The following is a 21,356-nucleotide window of genomic DNA, read 5'->3' as shown; positions in this document are numbered from 1 at the left end:
ACCCAGTTCCTGCATGACAATACAGCTGTGCACAAAGCACAGAGCTCCACGAAGACATGGTGTGTGAAGGCTGATGAAGGTGGAAGAGCTGAAGTGTCCTGTACAGAGCCCTGACTCAACCCCACTGATCACCTTTAGGATAAACTAGAACACCGACTGAACCCCAGACCTCCTCAGAGTCTGATCTCACTAATGCTCTTGTAGCTGAATGATCACTAGTCCACATAATCATAATCCAACATCTAGTGGAAAACCTTCTCTCAGAAAAGAAGAATGGAGCTGATTATGACATTAAAGGAGGAATAAATCTGAAATGAGATGTTTAACAAGCGCATATGAGTGTGATGTGTGTGTATAATTATGAAGGACAGAAAGTCAAGTTTTTTATTTTGGTTCCTTTCAGGTCAAAATTCCCCAAGTGTAATCTTTATAATATACATTTTTTGCTTTTGAGATTTAAAGCCAATAACAGCTACATGCTGAAGAGTTAAATTTTTTGACCTGAACAGAACATAAGGGTTAAAGTACACCACATTCCCTAGGGTACAAGGTTGCAGATGATGCTCAGTTACAGACACAAAGACGTACGGTTTAGCATGCAGGATTAGACCGAGGATTAGACCGAGACTCCAGTGTGGGAAGTGAGAGGAAAAAGGACACAAGAAGTTTCAGTACCCTTAAAAACTCCACTGCTTCGGTCGGTGATCGGAGTCTTACTCTGTACAGGCTGTGCGTCAGGGTTGTAGAAAAACTTCTCGTTGCACATGTTGCCTTCGCAGCAGCAGAAAAACACGTCGGGGTCCTCTTTCCTCTCCACACACTCCGTGCTGAGAGATGAGACAAGAAAGCAAATATTTCTGAAACACTGGAAATATAATTTCTGTATTATTAAGTCATTTTGAACACGACAGCCAGTAATCATGAACATGTCTGGTGCTGAAATCCAAGCGCACTCAATGCCCCCTTTCTGTGATTTGTTTTTTCAGGTATTTAGTTTTGTCACAATAAAGAACGCTAAAGAAGGACGGATACCTTTCAAAGGAACGCTCGTGAGCTGCCAGACCACATAAGAGCGGCACACGCCGCTTAGCTCAGAGCAGATAAACAAAGATTAACTAAACAAAAAACCCCACTAGAGGAAATCGTGCACACACGGCTGCAAACATAAGGAGAGTGGATCGCATTCCAGGGGCCCTTTGTTCGGATAAGTAGGGAGTGAAAAAGAACGAGAAAGAGAGAGAGAGAGAGAGAGAGAGAGAGGGAGAGAGAGACAGAGAGAAGGCTGTTAACTTCTCATCATACACGTGCCACAAGCTGCCTTTTTAAAAAAAAAATCCCTTCCAGTTTCAACGAGTGTGAGGTAAACAGGTTCAGCAGCATGCTAGGGCAAGCACAGAGAGTGCAAGGCAAGTGCTTTTCTGCTTTGGCTTTTTGCCGCCTTTCTACTGATGGACAGATAAGGACGAGCGGATTGTTGCCTCCTCTCCCACCCCCATGGTGATAGAAAGGCAAACGGGTTCACGTCAAATCTCGACAAGAAAACATGTTTACTCGAAGCTGGGACGCCTGCGTATCAATATTCAGCGTGGAATGTGTGCTATCTTTAGTAGGAGCCCATATGGCTAATGAATGGGGGGATTTACTGCTGTCCCTGAACGCACTCCGCCACAAAGGATCGGCGGAAAGTGTCCGTAATGAACGTGACTTCTCTTTATTGCCACTATTCTTCCATTAATTGGGACAGGAAATTACCAAGAAGCCTCAGCTTCTCAAACTTCAGGGGCCAAACTTCTTCGAGAGGTTACACAGGATGATGAAACTTTTGCACTGGTTTCGGTGCCCAGTGAATAAGCGGGACACATGACAGTTATAGACTGCCTGTCACAACTCTGGGGCTGGAGTTGCTTCTTTATTTATTTTTTTTATTTATTTATTAGAGGGAGAACTGCATGAATTTCAAGGTATGACAACTCTACAGCCCATCTCATCTCAGCTCATCTGCTCTTTTTTTTTTTTAAACATTAAATGCCACATAATACCACAGCAGCAGCAGCAGCAGCACTGCCTGGATTTAGTTACACTGCTCAGGAAGCTGCTGGAAAATTTCACTAAAAAGTGACTGCAATTCCTCATTATGGGCATTCTAAAACAACGGCTTTGTCTATAAACTTCTACAGAAAAAAATCCCAAAAAGAGTTGTGTTTATGATACACACTCACTTGTCTCATTGGCATCCCAGGACATGTAACTACAATTGGTTAAGCCTTGATGCCAAGTACCTTCGTTCTAACACAAGTGGTTCCAGTTTGTAAGACCAAACTTTACCTGTCGTAACAGTTGACGTCATCGAGCCAGCAGCCCTGCTTCACTACCGCGACGTTCCCGGAAACATTGCGCCACGTGGCAAAGCAGTGCAGCCGCTTGTCCTTGTCTCCGACGCAGGCCTCAATGCCAGTCCGGTTGCCCTGCTGCTCTGAGCTTGGGCCGTAGTTGTAGTGTACGCACTCGCGGGTCTCGGAGCGTCCCAGGATGGCGCCTGCACAGACGAGGGAAGTGGGACATTTTATTCTTTAATTCGCCACTGCGACAGCGTGATGCAACTGTTCAGAAACGGCAGACACTCGGCTGCAACCCAAACTGATGAAAGACACATCGCGCAGTCGTATGTTCAGAAAAAGAGAGAAAGACTGGAAATAACCGCAATGTCGATCTTCATACATCATACAGCCAGAGATCTCTAAGAATAGTACTAACACTTTAAATGTTTTTAATGATCACCAACACAAATCAAGACCAAGTTACTGTTTAGCTCTACTGCACTAATCATAGGGGAATCGTTGGGATGACTGGATTTTAAATGAGGTGGAAAATTGAGATACAAAGTCGTTATTTTACATTTGTATGTGGGTAACCAAAAAAACCCTAACACGGTTAAATCAAACAATAAACACTATTTAGCGTCTGTGGCCAAAAACAGACCATGTGTACTCTGAGGTGACCTGAAGGGTGGCTGGTTACATCTTTTGACCACAAGCTCTCTCTCTGTGTGTGTGTGTGTGTGTGTGTGGTATGTTGCATATCATCTGATGCCTCCTTTGTCAATGCGCGTGTTTACTACACAAACAAGAAGCCATTATCAATAGTCATTATCACTCCTGATCTCTCAGGCATCTATACCTGAAAGCTCTGATTGTTCCGAACATAACTATTTCATCCCACAACTAATTTAATTTTTTTTGGGGATGGAGGGGAGGTTGATGAAGAAAAAAAAACAAAAATCAAAAAAAAAAAAAACACTTAAACAAGCAGGGTGTGAAAAGACGTTTATTAAATTTAATGAACAGTTGTTGAGTCACGTTTACGTTTTTTAAGCACTTGCTGGCATTTGCATTGCACAACGCTGCCAATGGTTGTCGCCTTGGGGCTAAAGGGACTCGGGGCGACGTTAAGAAGCAGTTGGAGCTCGAGGCCAGGTATTTGAGAACTGGTTGTGCAGGCTGAGAGGAGAGACAGCTGGCGCCATCTTAGCAAATGGGTGGAGGGGACGATATTGGTCAAAACTTTACCAGCAAGGGCATTAAAAAAAAAAAAGATGTGTAATAAGACCTGCGTGTACTGGCTTATACATATTTGTGTGTGTGTGTTTTTCTTTGTGGTTCCTATTAAGTACTTTATTGGCAAGACAACTGGTAAGGAATTTAAGTTGGTCATTGCTCAGAAATATTGATACCCCCCTCACCCCCACACACCAAAACTTGTACATTATATTTGTCAGGACTTGTCAGATGAGGCAGGATAAATGTGCAAACGTGCTTCGTGTTGTGTGTCGAATGGCGCACCAGCCGTGCCGTATGACAGTACAAACGACTACAGCTGTGGCCCCTGACTGCTCATGTTGGGAGAGAGAGAGAGGGTGGGGAAAAGACAGAGCAAGTTACATTTAGAAAGGGAGATGATATATTCATGGATGTCTCTGTTCATCTGCTCTGCTGAAACAGTACGATCAGAATATCTCATCTGACGCAAAAGGCTTTCTCGTGATGACTGTGCTACAACGAAAAAACCTCACAGAAGATGTGTAGAAGGGTCGATCAGTGATGGCTCGATGTACGGTTATAAATAACGATTTTAAACAGCAATCTGAAATACTCAAATGTCCCTATTTTACTTACAAATAAGAAAAGTAACAGCCGATTCCGAAAAAATACCCAGAGTTATGAACATAGTGATTGTTTTAGATTACAAATGAATCAGTTATCTTTGTACATTCCTCACAGCGAGAAAGAAAGAAACACACCTAGGCTATATTATAGGACAATTTACATACAGGTGAAGTATTGCAATAAAACGTAGAACTAAGAGGCGATCAGCGTAAAAGTGTTTTAATGTAATCTTTCATGTGGAAAATGCGATGGAATTAAAGTATTTCAGCCGTGTACTTTTTCCGCCTCGGGTGAGTTGAAAGATGAGCGTTGACATCTTGGATTTGTATTTTATAAGCTATTAGATGAAGAAGCTTGTAAAAGAAGTATTTTCTATCTTTTTTAGATGAGGCTGAAAGAGCAGGGGGTGGAGCATAGTGGGAGTGTATGTTATTAGATGGTCGTAGCACTGATATTATTTCACTGGTCTGTTGTAGAAGCGAGTCAGCTTTTGTCTGCCTTATTGTATATAGGTTACCAAAAATAAATTGATATTCAGTGATTCATTTGAATTCGACTGCTGCGAATGACTCATCGAGTACAAATGATTCGGTGGAATTAATTAGATAATAGCCCCCTGGTGGGGATAAACAGAGAGGATCCGTTCCAGAGACGCTACAATCGCCCTGATCAGGAATGTGGAGAACGTTGAGGAATCACTGCTTCAAGAAATGGATGTGAAAATGAAAAGTTCAAATGAAGCATTAGAGCAGGGAATGTGCAGTAATGTGATCATGAGGTGATTGTAATTAGGTTCTGTTATACATCTTGATTACTGATACACTACACGGCCAAAAGTTTGTTCACATCTGCCCATCACAGCTAGATCTACTCTTCCAACAGATTTAGTCTTTTCACTGTTATAATCAACTCCACTCTTCTCTTCTGTGAGAAGGTTTTCCACTAGATGTTGGACTGTGGATGTGGGGATTAGTGATCATTCAGCTACAAGAGCATTAGTGAGATTAGACACTGAGGAGGTCTGGGGTTCAGTCGGTGTTCCAGTTCATCCTTAAGGTGTTCAGTCAGGGCTTTGTGCAGGACACTCCAGTTCTTCCACCTTCTCCACACACCATGTCTTCATGGAGTTCTGTGCTTTGTGCACAGCTACATTGTCATGTTGGAACAGGGTTTAGTTCCAGTGAAGGGAAACTGTAGTTAATCTACAGCATACAGAGACAACAATCTGCTTACTTTGTGGTAACAGTTTGAGGACGTATTTGTTCATCAAACACAAAGAAATATTTGCATTTGGTGGTTTTAGGAAGAAAAGAAGAAAAAAAATCCTATACAACATCAAACAGTTCTAACAAACATAACTTTAATTAAAGCTAAGGCTAGAACTTTAGCTGCAGTGAAGTTTGTCTAGATGTAAGACTTGTTGACTTTGTCCAAAAGAGCCGGAAACCCTCAGTATTCTCTTCCTCTCATACCCATAACATCTTCCTCCTTCTTTTCAGTTCACTCCACCGTGTTTTCTCTCGTCCCCTCTGGAGAACGTCTGGTTGCAGGAGCTAACGAGCACATAAAGCTTTTCCAGGGAGCAGTGGGAAAGTAGTGGGGAAAGCCAGTTCACCCTCTAAACTCTCCTCAATGTGACTCGATAAATCTTTGACCCATATTCTGTTGCTGGTCGTATGAACGTGAGCGCTCCTCGGCTGCTATTTTTAACGAGGAAGCGTGAAACACTTCTGTCAGCCGGGCTAACCGAGTTTAAAAAGGTGAGCGCCTAAAAAACACGCCGGGGAAAGGTGTGATATAAACACCGAATTCTCTGAAGGCACAGGACCTGACATGTAAAAAATAAAATACTCTAACTAATTTGCTTAAAAAAAGTGTCGAAACTGAACATTTTACACAAGAACTGTAATATTGTTCTGAACAACGTGCTTCTCAAGTTCTGCAGTTATGCAAATATTCAGGGTGGGGGGTTTTGGTGTGTGTGTAGGGGGGTGTATCTTGTTTAGGTTGTGTGCTTAACTTCGTTCATTCCAAATCTTGAAAATCTGACTTGACAGTTTTCTGTTAAATGTAATATTTTGTCTCCAAGTCCTGACCTTCACTTCCCCATATGTGGCCTAATATGCAATTTATTCTTTCTCTGGCCTCCGGTGAAATGAGAAATGAAACCTAGTGAAGCAAAAAAAAAAAAAAAAAGAAGAAAACGTCCAGAGAGAGAGCGCTACAGCCTTTTGAGATCGGTGACACGATATCTCCTCGTTGGCTCTGCGGTTTTGCCTTACGGATCGCTTACCAAAAAAAGGGACTGAAATTCCTGGAATGGGGATTTTCCTCCACAGAGAATTGGAAGGCCAGCTTTCTCGAATTGCATACACGGCAAAGCGATTTGTTCTGTTCAGTGGAACTGTGCGATTTGGACGCAATTGAAGGTGCTGCTCAAGAAAAACACCTCGTGTGAATGATTTACGGGTTCAGGTGCTGCTGCGACAGTTCACCAAGGGCTCTGTATACAGGCTCTGAGAATCCATACTCAGCTTGTTCAGTCTCTTTCATTTGAAAACTGCTAATACTGTTGATCTAAACTTAAGTTCACAAGATGGATCGAAGAAGAATTATCTTAACGGGTGAATCCCACTCTCTCCGCTAGACCATTAGCTCTGCTTCATTTCAATTTCAATTCATTTGTAATAAAATCCTGCGGATGTGCTGGCCACTGGTGACACGTCTGCTGCGTATGGGGCTTACATCACTTCCTATGCTCCTTCCTAAAGGTTGAAATGCAAAACAAGGCATGTCTGTTACGGCCTAACTCTGATGCACTAGGGCACTTTGCCTGAATAAAATGTATCTGTCACGGAGGCCTAGAACAACAAAGTGCACTTAATAGATCAGAGAGCATCTGCCTTGATGATGGATGGAGAGCAGTGAAGAGTCTAGGCAAGATCCTTCTTGCCATGTGCCATCGAGTTTCAGTACAGCAGCGGTTTAACATCAAACTGTTTTCTTTTTCTGTGATCTACACCCGGTGAATAAGTTAAAACGAAATCTCCTGAAGTTCTTAAATGCATTTGTTTAATTTGTTTATCAGGAACCACAATACATCACAACTTTTAAACATTTTTCAATCTTACTCTAATTTGTTTTTTTCTCTATGTACAATTTTATAATATACACTATATTGCCAAAAGTTTTGGGACACCCAACGACTTTGTAGGGAACAGTTTGGGGATGATCCCTTCCTGTTCCAACATGACTGCACACCAGTGCACAAAGCAAGGTCCATAAAGACATGGATGAGTGAGTTTGGTGTGGAGGAACTTGACTGGCCTGCACCTCAGCCTGATAGAACACCATTGGGATGGATTAGAGTGGAGACTGTGAGCCAGGACTTCTCCTCCAACATCAGTGCCTGACCTCACTCGCTTCTAGAGTAATGGTCAAAAATTCCCATAAACACACTCCTAAACCTTGTGGAAAGCCTTCCCAGAAAAGTTGAAGCTGTTATAGCTGGAAGGGTGGGACAACTCCATATTACATTCATGTGCATGGAAAGGCAGATGTCCCAAAACGCTTGGCAAGATAGTGTAGGTAATCTGACCAATCAGATTCAAGAACCATGCCGCGGTATTAGGAGAGGCATAAAATGGTGACAGGAAATCTGCTTCCAGTGAAATGTTACAGACAAAAATTTGTTCATCTTTAGTTCTTGGGACTGAATCTTAAATCTTTGCAGTCATCGCAGGTTGTTTCCTCATAGGACGAGTCTTGTGCATAAACACTGCAGCGCAGTGATAAAACAGAAAGAAACCTGCACTGTAGTCATCGATAAACATCCCTGCTCCACTTTGGAACAAAATGAACTCTGTGAAGAGAAAAAAAAAAACAGAACGAACGCAGACATTCTGCTGAATCTTTCCGTCAGCTGCAGTGTTATGAAGTGAAATTTAACCAATCCTGTTCCTGGATATTGCGGAGCGTGGCCGTGAGGATGTCGATGTGGGATCAGTATCAGGTATCGGCCGATGCTCTGAGCTTCGGCGTCGATATCATGTTGAAAATGGAAGAAATTGGGATTGGTGCGTATCTGTTACCTAACGACACGCTGCACATCTAAAGGCATAATAAATAAAACACAAAAAATATTTGTTCCATGTGTGATATTAATCTTCAACTATTGATTGTGCTCGTGAGCTTCCAGCTGCAGGATCATTAACAGAGCCACTAAATACATCCAGTGCTCAATTGCGCTGTGATTTTTTTTAATTAGCAGGTGCACAATAAGCTAAACACTAATAAGACTGTTGTATAAGATTGTTGAGTTTTCTCTCTTTGTGGTAAACATATGACGCAAGATTTTTTTTTCAAATAATCATCGATGAGTCATGGACAGCCAGCGGTGAGAAGCAAAAACCCCTGGTTTGGAACAGAGAGTTTTTAGCAGCGTATCTCACAGAGCTGGTGTGAAGTTTTAACATAAATTCCTGCACTGAAGAGAAAACACAGGTTTCTTTCACTTTTTTATACAAAAATTCCTTATTAAAGTTCTTATAAACTGGTTATGGTTACAGAGGACAGGAAAATTTCTCATTTAAACACTGATTAACAATTATTTGTCGATCTGGCTTGAGTTCTTGAACCTGATTGGTCAGAAGGTTTGCATTATTTCTGTCTCTTCACCTGCACAGCAATGAAACATCAATGTTAATCCTGGAGAATAATCTAGATGGAGAAGGTTTAGTCCCTAGCAGTGGTCAAGTTGTTTACACAATCTCATCACTCAGTTTGATGGGGAAGCTGCTGTGGTCGACAAAACAATGTTTTCTATCTTCCTGCGGCGTTTGTGTCACTGTCAGAGCGTTCCCAGCATGCCTCCTCCACGGAGCGCCGACACCTGCTTTTCCTTCATCTGCTTATTAACTAATGCACGTTTACACTTCCTGTCTTCCCCTCTGTGATGCTCAGGTACTGGAGATTTCAGAGCGTTTCACATACAGTCCTGCCTTGTCTTCTTGTTGCTAAATACCTTCTGCACCTGCTTGCTACCTGGAGTATCTGTTGACCGCTTCGATAAGTCTGGGGCTGGAGTCTGTATCCAGACTCGGGTTTTCATTTGATATATTACATACTGATAACAGGATGTTACACAAGGCACTAATCATGAGTTGCTGTCTCCATGGCGATGATTATTTTCCTATAACAGCTCGTTCTGAACTGTTTCATTCTTCTTATACTACAGCAATACAACATTTATTTTTTTTATTAATTCCTATGATGTCATACTTATTATCAGTTTACACCGATCAGCCATAACATTATGAGGTGAAGTGAATATCACTGATTATCTCCTCATCATGGCACCTGTTAGTGGGTGGGATATATTAAGCAGCAAGTGAACATTTTGTCCTCAAAGTTGATGTGTTAGAAGCAGGAAAAATGGGCAAGTATCAGGATTTGAGCGAGTTTGACAAGGGTCAAATTGTCATGTCTAGACGACTGGATCAGAGCATAAAACTGCAGCTCTTGTGGGGTGTTCCTGGTCTGCAGTGGTCAGTATCTATGAAGAGTATACTTTAAGCCCTGTAAATATTCTGTAAGTCCTGTAAGTTACAATGTTTGGCCCATGGAATCCATAGAGGCACATGGAGGCCCCACCTCCCAACTTACAGGACCTAATAGATCTGCTGCTAAGATCTTGGTGCCAGATACCATAGCACACATAGTGGAGTCCATGCCTCAATAGGTCAGGGCTGTTTTGGCAGTAAAAGGAGGACCAACACAATTTTAGGCAGGTAATGTTATGCCTGATCGGTGTATACCTTTTTTCTTTCTTTTTAGTTGAATAACAATTCTTACTTACATCATAGTGCCTACAAACAACCCTCTCCTCACCATCTTCGTTTTTTCCTCAAATGATGTTAATAACACTTAAAAAAACATATTATAGAGACAAAAGACAACACAAGCTCTTTACAAAGAGACATTTCAAAGCACTGACACTGGAGACTCCTTCAACATATGTTGAACAAATACCGCATCAATGATCCTACATTTTCTATATATATTAACTTTATATTATATTATATTAACTATAAATCTTGGACACTGAGAAAATGATATTTCATGTCACACTGAATGAATATTACGCAAAAGTCGATATTTCTGAAATATTTGAGGATTGATATTTTTGAAATGTTGGGGCAGTGGTTAAGGCTCTGGATCCGGGTTCAAGCCCCAGCACCACCAAGCTCCACTGTTGGGCAACTGAGCAAGGCCCTTAACCCTTCCTGCTCCAGGGGTGCTGTATCATAACTGCCCCTGTGCTCTGACCCCAACTTCCTCAGCTGGGATATGCGAAGAAAACAATTACACTGTGCTGTAATATATATGTAAACACCATGTATTTTCAATCATAATAAAGTTTTAGAAGCAGGACATTAACATAAACGTGTGACTAGAATTACAGACGGTGCTGAGACTTACAGAATTAATCACAAGCTTCCAGCCAATCAGATTTGAGTATTTAACACTGTGTTACAGTAAGTGACATCAGGGCGTAAACCTGTAGAAATGTGTCCAGCACTGAGCTTAAACTCAGCTAACAATGACCACTATAAAGGAAGAAAATTGCCTTACAAACACACAAACAAACAATTAAATAATGTGTACATTCATAGCTCACCCATGACATACTATATTGCTAAAAGGTTTGGGACACCCCTCCAAATCACTGAAGTCAGGTGGGATGAATTAGAGTGGAGACTGTGAATCAGGCCTTTTCGTCCAACATCAGTGCCTGACCTCACAAATGCGCTTCTAGAGGAATGGTCAAAAATTCCCATAAACACACTCCTAAACCTTGTGGAAAGCCTTCCCAGAAGAGTTGAAGCTGTTATAGCTGGAAGGGTGGGACGACTCCATATTACATTCATGTGCATGTAAAGGCAGATGTCCCAAAACTTTTGGCAATATAGTATATTTTACTTCGGTGTTTTTTTTCTTTAAATCAAAAAGGTTTTAGATTTTTTAAACAAACACATGAACTGTAAGAAACAAATAAAACTTCACAGTGTAAAATCCTGAACAAAAATTCACTTTACGCTTTCAGGGGAGACTCAAATGATCTCGTCCTGCAATCTGTACAGCAGTCAGCCTTCATCAGGAAAACAGCACCATGATTTTATCACAGCCTTTTATGTCTCTGATTCGTTTGTAATTATCCTTCAGCGGTAATATATCCTTATGATTATTCAGCTCTGCCTTCTCTGAGACCAGTCTTCGGGAACGTAAAGCCGTCTTTTTTTTTTTTGTCACCTACACAATGTGCTGAGTGAGCGATCAGAGAAATTCAGCCAAAGAAACAAAGTCGCTCTGATATCTATAAAAGGAGGAGAAATGAGAAAAACAAATGTATTTGTTTATACAAAGTGCTATTTTGCACATCAAATTTTTCATCTCTGTTTCAGTAAAGTGACTTGCTACAACAACTTCTCACCATTCAGTTTTGTTACTAAGGTAAAAAGAAAATAAAACAAGATATCATCACAACTGTGCTTGGACCGGCAGTGTAGAAATTCAAATCTCTCACAGCGGCGCGCTCCGAGCTCCAGGGTGCTGCTAATTCCTGTGTAGAGGACGTCTGTGTCTTTATCCCTTTCTAAAATGTGTCACATGCATCACATCATGCTTGTGCTCTAAACAAAAAGTCAGAAAGTTTCGGGTTTGAGTGCTCTCTCCTCGCAGTACCAGATACTGTTACAGAGATAACGCTGCTTAGTAGGGAACTCGGAAAGTTTTGAAACGACTCACTGATCCATTCTAACTATCGTGTTGGCTATCGAGTCAGATGATTTACATTCCAGATGGAAAGCTTGGTGTCCAAAGTAATAAGTATGTGTTTCTTTCTTTTAAGGGTGTTGTAGCTTCATGTTTAAGGTGTTGGACTACTGATGGGAAGGCTGTGAGTTCAAATCCTAGGTCTGTCACTGCTGGGCCCCTGAGCAAGGCCCTTAACCCTCAATTACTCAGCTGTACAAGATGAGAGTCGCTCTGGATAAGGGTGTCTGCTGAATGTAAACATTCTGTCGTCTCTTTGTGTCCTTAATGTGTCCTGTCTGATGCTGCCATGTCGACGCCCTTTTTCACCCTGTTCACACCTGTTATTAGCATGTGTCCTGGGTGATCTGAGCATGAATGGTCAGTGCTAAGCGCAGGTGTGAATAGGGTCAAATGCATCTCGAGGATACAGCAGAAACTAATTCATTACTACTACAACAATCTCTACTATTTAGTCTCACACCTGAGAAGCAGCCCAATAGTACTTTGTAGAACTGAACTGAAAGCAGTTGCTTACTATAATCTCATTCCTCTCATCTCTCACACGTTTACAAGTTTCATTAACATAAACATTTTAGAAAAACGGCATGTACACGTTCATGGGAAAGGATCCGCAAACCATTTCTGCCTGGATATAAATGCGGTGGAAGACTGACGTAATAAATGTGTTGGACAGGCTTTCTACAGCGGAAACGATGTATGAAATCCGATCGCAAGTGGTCACTGGAGACACGTTTATAATAACAGGTGTGAACCAGGCCTTGGCTTATCTTGTCCGTGTTTGCCAAACAGATAAAGATGTACAAATGTCTTTGGTAGCAAAATATAAACAGAGATTTAAATAATAAGAATTTCAATTTTAAAATGAGCTTGGTTACAGCTACTACTAACTCGTCATGTTTATTCACATTCCTGACAGTTAACAATAAATTATCTGTAATGTGTACAACTTAAAAACAGACACCCAGTCAGAAACTCAAGAGCACGTGCCTCATATCACGTGAAAACCAGGACGTTGCAACAAATACAGCTTGGTATTATCAGGCGGCAAAACAGTGAACAAGGAGGAAGTGAGGCGCCGTAGCGAGGAGGAAATACGTGACTGAAAAAAGATCGAAAGTTGGATATCAATGCACTGCATGACAAAAAAAAGCTAAATAAAGCTATGAAAGATAACAATATGGCAGACCTGTCCTTATTTTCCTCAGTGATGCGAAAGCGTGAGACAAGCCGTTATTTAAAGAAGTCGCACGCTGTATTTATCCAGTCATGGTTGTATGCACAAATATGCAAATGAGAAGAAAGTTAAGCCAGGCTTTAGGAATTAACAATGTGAAACGTCAGATTATGAAGAGCCAGGATTAGCCGTTAACCCTGGGTAAAGTATGAGCTCGGGATTTGGTTTACATCGTGTTTACCATGACCCAGGGGGAACTATTTCAGGTGTGAGCTCTACTCTGTCATTTGTCAGACAGGACTGTTCACCCTTTAAAACTCTGAATATCATTTTGTATCTCCTTAAAACCTTTAAATCTGTAAAGCGATGTTTTTTTTCTCAATATTAATCAGGCCATTTGTATTCTTGAAAATGTTTTGAAGCTGCTTTGTGGGTACAGGGACCACACAGCGCTTCCTTCTCTGATCACGTGAGGCTCAATGGTGCGCATGTAAAGACCCAAGACCCAGATAAAGATGTTGAAATGCTGTGCAACTGTTGCTCTGAGGCAAAATATATCTCGCTTCCACAGGGTGACATTTTTTTTTTTTTTAAAAAAGGAAAAAATAAATAAAATAAACAGTTAGGATTAAAAAAAATAAATAAATAAAAACACTGCTGCACAAAATAATCTTTAATCCTTCTTCATGTCACAGATCTCGATCCTACAGCCCTTGAGCTCGTGCAACGTTCTCATTCATACAGTTTGTGAACTCTTTCAACTGGTCTATACAAAGTGTTTGTTTCAGATATATAAAGGCCAATCATACTCTGTCTGCTAGAGTAAGTTTAGGAGATTTTCCCCCTTGTGAGAGAGATATCTGAGCACTGCTGAAAAAGTCATTGCTAAACTGATTACACTTTTTTTTTATTGTCCTGCAATCATCCAGAGCAAGGACTCGCACTGTCCTCAGCCCTTTTCTAACTGCCCCGCTGACAGGATGCTGTTAATTTCAAGCTCTGCAGTACAGGGCCGAGGAAAAGCGTCAAGGGACAAAAGACAGCACATTTTGATTTCAAATAACCCCTCCGTCAGCAGTGGTCAGCCAAGGCTGTAAATAATTCACGCGGGCGCCGCCATCTTGGACGACGACCTGCCTGTGTCATAGAAGTCCACTTGGTGAGGAGAAGGAGGATCAAAATACAAGCGAGGTCAAGCCATCAAAATAAATAAATCAACAAACAAAACCTGCACACCGTTCATCAGAAGCGATCTAAATACGGAGAGTTAAACTTAAGATCCTCTGCACAGTTAAATAGCTGGAGGACTGTTTACATATTTTATTGTGTTACATAAAAATTGTGTCACAGCGCTCATCAGCATTTCTTTCGTTCGACTTTGTTAGACTCCAGTCACAAATGAGCCGGTCATTAATAACGAGGTAATAATCTCCGAGAGCCTGAGAATACGGCTCCAAATGGACATCTGATCTCGGGGGAGAAAAACATCCGTCCGAGCGGCATTAAAGAAACATGCAGGAGAAACACTAATTGCCTCTTTTCACCAAGGAAACAAAAAAAATTAAATGTTTTCGCTAGGAGTTCAATATTCGCTAACGGCTCAGCGGATGCTGAAATCAAAGGTGCTGAAAACCATCGTGTCTTTGAGCTCTAATGGCTTGTGTGACCGGTGGTCAAGGTGAGACTGCAGGGACGAAATATGACTAATGGACATTTTTTTATTTTAATAAAAAGAGCACTGTTTTCTGTGGCTCCTTCTCCGTTTACTGTTATCTCATGACCTCATGTTGAAAACATGAGGCTAATGCTAAGGTTTACCATAATTGCCCTTTGGTGTGCTCATGGTGGCTTGTGGGGGTAAACACGCGTTATCCTCACAGTAAGAGAAAATCTTTGTTTTGGGGGATCTGCTGGCGAAGTGGCAGGATTTGCTTTACAAATTTCCTCATTGTACCAAGAATTACGGACGATACCATGTCAAAGAAATGATGTTAGATCCTACCCAAGAAACACAAGGTACAGGTACAGAAACCGAGACAATGTACAGAATACGTACTCCTGACTTATTACGCTGTCCTTAATTAGTTATGTGAAAGGATTCAGAGTCAGGTTTGGCGAATATTTAAATTTAGGAGTTGCAAGCATGTGCAGTGGCCAGAGGAATCAGGACATATCTGAAAAATTCAGTCATTTCAACGTTTAAAAATTACACTACACAGCCAAAAGACACCTGACCAACACATCTGGATATGTTCTCCTAACTGTTGCCACAAACCCCAATAAAACGCTTTGGAATGAGAGAACACGCTTCTTTCTAGTTGCCCACGCGGTTTTAATATATGCTCTCGTTTGAATCTCAGGATAATGAGCCAACCTGAACACTTGAGCTGAAGACAGACACAAGGACAAATGGTCTTTTTTCTTGATAAACTCTTAGACTTTTAAAGATCTCGCCAGACTACAGATTTCGCTCTGTTTTATTGCATGTCAATAACACGATTACTGAACTGTGGGTGGCAAAGCAGCACCAAATATTCGCGTATACTTTACAAGACTCGTGTGCAACGAAGAGATTATAATGGGAGCTGATTCAAACCACCGACGCTGGTGTTTGCTGTGTGAATATCACAAACTTCACCGCACACTTTCATTCTGACTGAAACACGCTGACATGATTTACAGCCATTTCCTGCGACAGGACCATGCACGGGAAGGCGTGCTTTGTATTTGCATGCTCAGCTAAACAGTCACCTGCAAAGGTCGGCCGCGTCTCCCAACTGCATGTTGGTAAATGTAAATGGCTCCGAGAGGCGTGAGGTATGAATAATGTGTAATTAACCTTACACTGGCAGATGCCCAGCTTTGGCCCACTTGGCAATCAGGCACTCTAGCCATGCCAGAGCTCATGTGGTCAAGCCAATCGATGTGAAAAGCCTCACCTGAATTACTCGTCTGGTGCACAGTGCATGTCTTTAATTTCTCAAACACTTGAGCCTGGAGTGAACTCTGCACTGGAAAAATACAAAAACTCTATTCTACACGCTAAACATGCTAAATACATTTAATCGAATGGAAGAAACTCGCTGCGGTTTATCTTCATCTTTACATCCGAACCTTCTGATCTGCCTTGAAAGTGTGAATGAGGTTATTACGGTGGAATATTTTAGGTGGCATGCGGCTTGTTCCTTCTGATTTGTTGCCGGATTCGTCTGATATTTGTTTCTAAAGGCGCTCACTGTCATATAGGATGTTGTGGTTGCAGGTTAAATGAACTGTAAAGGCCAAAAGTGCATAATAAACCAAGAAGCACAATTTTAACTAGTTTACTAAACACACGAGGCTGTGCAAGAACAGATTCAAACGAAGATGCAAAACATACGACAATTTTCTAGGAAATATCGGTGCTAAATAAGGTCACGTTCTGATGCTAAAACACACATACATGCATTCGCAGTTTACAAAGTACACTTTGAAAATGAACCTGGTTAGCAACAAACCCTCCACTGAGCCAAGGTGCAACAAATCCTCCTCTGAAACCTACACAAAGTTGTTGACATTATTGAGGTTGGCATGGCATTACGCTTGTGAGCTTGTCGTCCCCCTAACTATTAAAGAGAGAGTATCGCCTATGGCTTTGGAAGGGTGTGACGCCAATAGGGACTTTAAAGAAGGGGGCACATAACATAAGATGTACTCATAAGAGTACTCATTACATCATTACAGCAGACAGAAATAGCTGATATCAGGCGGTAGCAGTTAACAAGCTTGCAAAAATGGATGAGTTGGAATAAGCATAACAAGTTCATTATAAATCCGAAATAAAATCAGATATTAAACTATACACGCACTGTGCATGCTCTGTGTTGAAAAGCAGCAGAGATACCTGAGAGCGAAGACGTGTGTACGTTTTTACACATTAGATGCTTCGTTGGACAGAAGATTAAGCGTCACATAGAAGGTCAGGTCAAGGAAAATACAAACGTGAGAGACTGAACCCTGTGTTTTGGGCTGAAATGTCACATGTACACAAACGCACATGCTTTGATTCGTCATGTTTTCATGCTTCTCTGCTGTGAGATGTTTTCTCCAGATTTATGTTGTACCTGGTGCCTCAGTGCCACTGTACAGAAAAGATTTGTTCCATTTCAGAAGCCTAAAATCAGCCGTCTGTGTTAAACTAATAATAAGATAATTTTTTTTTACCTTAAAAATGAGCTTTTTCTTATTCAACATGAAATGCTGTTGTTTATATAGCACGTTACAAAAGAAAAGATCTATGCTGTTTTTAAGAACTCACGCCCTGCTAAATGTGACATTATCAACGTAATATGAACAAAAACAGGTTTCTCGCCTCTCTAATTGTGAATATTTAGCTGTATATTGCTTCTAAATATTGTGATAAATAATCAAAAAAAAAAATCACCAAACGTGCCGTTGGTCCAATGTTCACTGATCAGGCATAACATTATGACCACCTGCCTAATATTGCATCGGTTCCCCCTTTTGCTGCCAAAACAGCCCTGACCCGTTGATGCATGGACTCCACCAGATCCCTGAAGGTGTGCTGTGGTATCTGGCACCAAGATGTTAGCAGCAGATCTTTTAGGGCCACACACTGCAACTTACAGGATTTAAAGTTTACTTACAGGACTTACAAGACACTTTTGATAGATACTGACCACTGCAGACCGGGAACACCCCACAAGAGCTGCAGTTTTGGAGATGCACTGATCCAGTGGTCTAGCCATCACAATTTGTCCCTTCATCAAACTCCCTTAAATCCTTACACTTGCCCATTTTTCCTGCTTCTAACACATCAACTTTGAGGACAAAATGTTCACTTGCTGCCTAATATATCCCACCCACTAACAGGTGCCATGATGAGGAGATAATCAGTGATATTCACTTCACCTCTCAGTGCTCATAATGTTATGCCTGATCGGTGTATCAAAGTAGTGTTTCGTGTTTTTGTCTATCACTTTATTTACTGTAATGTAAAGCTGATTTGTTTTATCAATGCAAAGTAATAAACTGTTCACATTAAGAGAATACAGTCAATTCATTCATACTTTCACAATGAGCTATGTGCAACAGGAAAATACTGGTGCTGAAGAAAGTACTGCAAAAATGCATGCGCTCAACCAGTTACAACCGTCATAACTTACGAGTCAGATCTAAAGTTACGGTAAAGGGAAATTCTCTTGCGTGACTAGCCACGATTGGCGACACTTTCGCATCTGTAAGTACCAGACCTTTTTATGAAAACACACGAAAGTGAAAAGATTCACAACCTAAAATGCACCTTCGTCCTTCACATGTAAACCATAAACGGTCTCCTTAGGAGGAGGAGGAGGAGGATGGGTGTACGACTGTAAATCTTCATAAATGCCTGAGTTATCACATCTGTTCTTGCGTTTTGAGCCGTCAAAGTCATGTGATCGTAAATTTTAACCGTTTCAGGTGTGAACCAGGCTCATGAATGGCAGCATTCAGGGTTAAATAAGATTCCACTGAACATTAGGCTGTAAACTAATATGCCCCGGCGTTCCCGGGAATCCATCGTGACCCTGATCAGGATGAAGATGGGCGGATGAATGAACTAATGAACTGTCCTCTTGGAAGAGAAAAGGAAAATGATCATGAGGTGGACAGCACACATTCCCATACCCCTTAAGCAAAAAAATAAATAAAAATACACTGCTTCAATTACGAGGCTCATCTCTCTCTCTCTCTCACATACACACACACTTCAGTAACAGAGGATTATGAAACACTGAGTGGCTCAGGTCTGATTTTTATCTGTTCATATGCAAACATGAGCTTTGCTCCATTTGCTATGATCAAATGATCCTTCTTGTCCATTCTCCGGGCTTTTTTTGGTAGCTACTCAGGTGTGTGTTTATCAGCAGGGACAGATTACATGGACAAGGACATAAAAAAATCACCAGAATATGTTAAATATGACTTACAGCTTAGCATTGGGGTCTAAATCTAAACACAATGAATTCCTTGCTGAAAAGGGTGTTTGTGTGTGTTAGTGTTATGTTGTCATGTTTTTACCTTTCTGTGGGGACCAAATATCTCAAGAAACATAACGTCGGACAGTAGGTTCCCATGAGGAAAAGTGCTTCGTGCAGATTTAATTCAATATAGTAAGAGAAATGAAAGATATCTGTTGAGGCTGATCTTAGTGATTGTATGTATTCGGTGCAATAGTGGAAGGTGCTCACAAGGATAGCATGTGTGTGTGTGTGTGTGATCTCATCCTGTGCACAAAATAATCTCCTAGGATATTGTGTTCAAATCAAGTTTTCACTCACAGAGTCAGTGAGAGAGAGAGAGAGAGAGAGAGAGAGAGGGAGAGAGAGAGAGAGAATGTTGAACCCACCTGAGGAGCAGGAGATGAGGAACACTCCGAAGGCCAGTTTTGTCGCAGAACCCATTTTATATATATATTTCTATATATTTTTGTGATCCTTTTTTAAAAAAAAAAAAAACACAAAAAAACAAGTGGATCTCTCCTTCAGATTCCGACAGGCCTCCAGTAGTGTCCCTGTTGGCTCTCTTCACCAGTGATCAATTGCTTTAAAACACATCCATGTTGATGGATAGAGGGGGGGGTGTTAAAAAAATCCCAAGAATTACAAGAGTTCCCAATAACGACCGACCAACCTATCGATCCACTGGATCCCGAGCGATTATTTGATCGGATAAATCGTTACAGCTCAAAACATAAAAAAGAGCAGAAAGAGAGACAGAGATCATGTAGAGAGAAGGAAGACAAAAAAAGCACAATTATTTCTCTGGGCTATTAATGCTGACAAGATGACCAACATTACGGTCAACTAAAAATCCCATATTGAATCAATTCACTAGTCAAAAGTAATCAACAGCAGATCCAAAAAATGTGATCCACTCGAGAAAACGCTCACAGCTCAATCTGATCGCTTCTCTCTGGGCCAGTTTTCCATAACGAAAGATTAATAACTCTATAACTAGCCACGTTCATGTTTTGTTTTTAAACGTTTATGTACATACATATATATAAGATTATTTATTAACAAAAACAAACCCTTCAGATTTTACAAAGCGGTGAAAAACCAAACGGTTTCTCACTTATTGGAAAAGTCGCGAGCCTTATTCACATTCACGCGCTGTTTAAAAGGACACGGAGGTAGGTAGATAGATAGATATATGCGTTTGCGATTCAAATATAGATAAGTGAATATACTGAATAGCTAAGCTTTCAGTAAAAAAAAAAAAGATAATAAAAATAAAAAAAATAAACAGGACAAATAGCTAACGACGCTAACGCGCTGTATTCACATTCTGCGCGAGCTCTCTCTCTCTCGCGCTATCTCTATCTATCTCGGCAGAATAACGTTACATATATCACAAATGCTATCAGATTTAAATATCTATATATATTTATATATTTTTTTCCGTTTCCTCGTGTTGTCTCCGAGCCAAAAGAATAATAATAACAATAATAATAATAAAAAAAATCGTTAAAATGTCGAAGCGGAGAAATCTCGACGGCTCGACCGTGTCCGCTTGCCCGAATCGGATCCTTCAGCGACGGCTAGCATGTCCAGCTATCCGAATGAGCCGAAAACAAGGCAGCCGTCTCTTATTTTCAAAGCAAAAAATATATATATTCCTCTTGTTTAAAAATGTTACGCGTCTGGAGTTGGGATAAATCAGTGTGCTCCAGCGTTTCTTTCTCTCTCTCTCTCTCTCCTTCTGTCTGTCTGTCTCTCTCTCTGTCTCTCTCTCCAGCTCCGCCGTCAGTGAAGTGGTTCACACTGTAGGCATTACTGTATATTCAAGATGGCAGCCGGAGCGGGCGGATTGTTTGTGTTTTTTTTTTTCCCCTGCCCTTCACTTTCCCCTCCCATTGTGTGTACATGGAGCGTATAGGAATGATTGACATAGCGCTCGGCCAATCATCGAGCTGGAACTAATAACACAAGCGAATCATATTGCTGGAGAGATGACTCAAGCCCGTCTCTGTGTTGCGTTAAGGAGAAGCTGATGTGGAGTGAACGCTCACTCTTCTCCTCTCATTCTGTGTGAAAGCGCAGGAGTGAGAAGGCAAATAAAGCTCAGCTGAGAGCCTGATGTATGACTGTAATGTGTGTGATATACCAAAATATAAGGAACTTGCACACAATGCAATGGTT

General features: G+C 41.1%; 1 protein-coding gene and 1 long non-coding RNA gene across 3 annotated transcripts in view; both read right to left on the bottom strand.

Annotated features, from left to right (window-relative positions):
* Window positions 1-21,001, bottom strand: part of acvr2aa (activin A receptor type 2Aa) — a 44,424-nt gene extending 23,423 nt beyond the window's left edge. Inside the window, exons 1-3 of one of the 2 annotated variants that reach the window (XM_058392055.1) lie at window positions 19,562-21,001; window positions 2,326-2,536; window positions 676-827 (exon numbers count right to left, since the gene is read on the bottom strand). In XM_058392055.1, coding sequence (XP_058248038.1) covers window positions 676-827; window positions 2,326-2,536; window positions 19,562-19,616 — 418 coding nt within the window. In that variant the 5' untranslated portion in view covers window positions 19,617-21,001. The remainder of the gene's footprint in view (window positions 1-675; window positions 828-2,325; window positions 2,537-19,561) is intronic. The other variant, XM_058392056.1, reaches the window with a different exon arrangement.
* On the bottom strand, window positions 7,214-19,545 carry LOC131354427 (uncharacterized). Its single transcript, XR_009204750.1, has 2 exons — window positions 11,656-19,545; window positions 7,214-11,538 (listed from the first exon to the last, which is right to left on the bottom strand). It is a non-coding gene; the product is annotated as an uncharacterized LOC131354427 (long non-coding RNA).
* Window positions 21,002-21,356: the final 355 nt, after the last annotated feature.

The sequence above is a fragment of the Hemibagrus wyckioides genome, linkage group LG06 (assembly GCF_019097595.1).
Source record: "Hemibagrus wyckioides isolate EC202008001 linkage group LG06, SWU_Hwy_1.0, whole genome shotgun sequence".
NCBI lineage: Eukaryota > Metazoa > Chordata > Actinopteri > Siluriformes > Bagridae > Hemibagrus > Hemibagrus wyckioides.
This window is presented reverse-complemented; position numbering and strand designations above follow the sequence as displayed.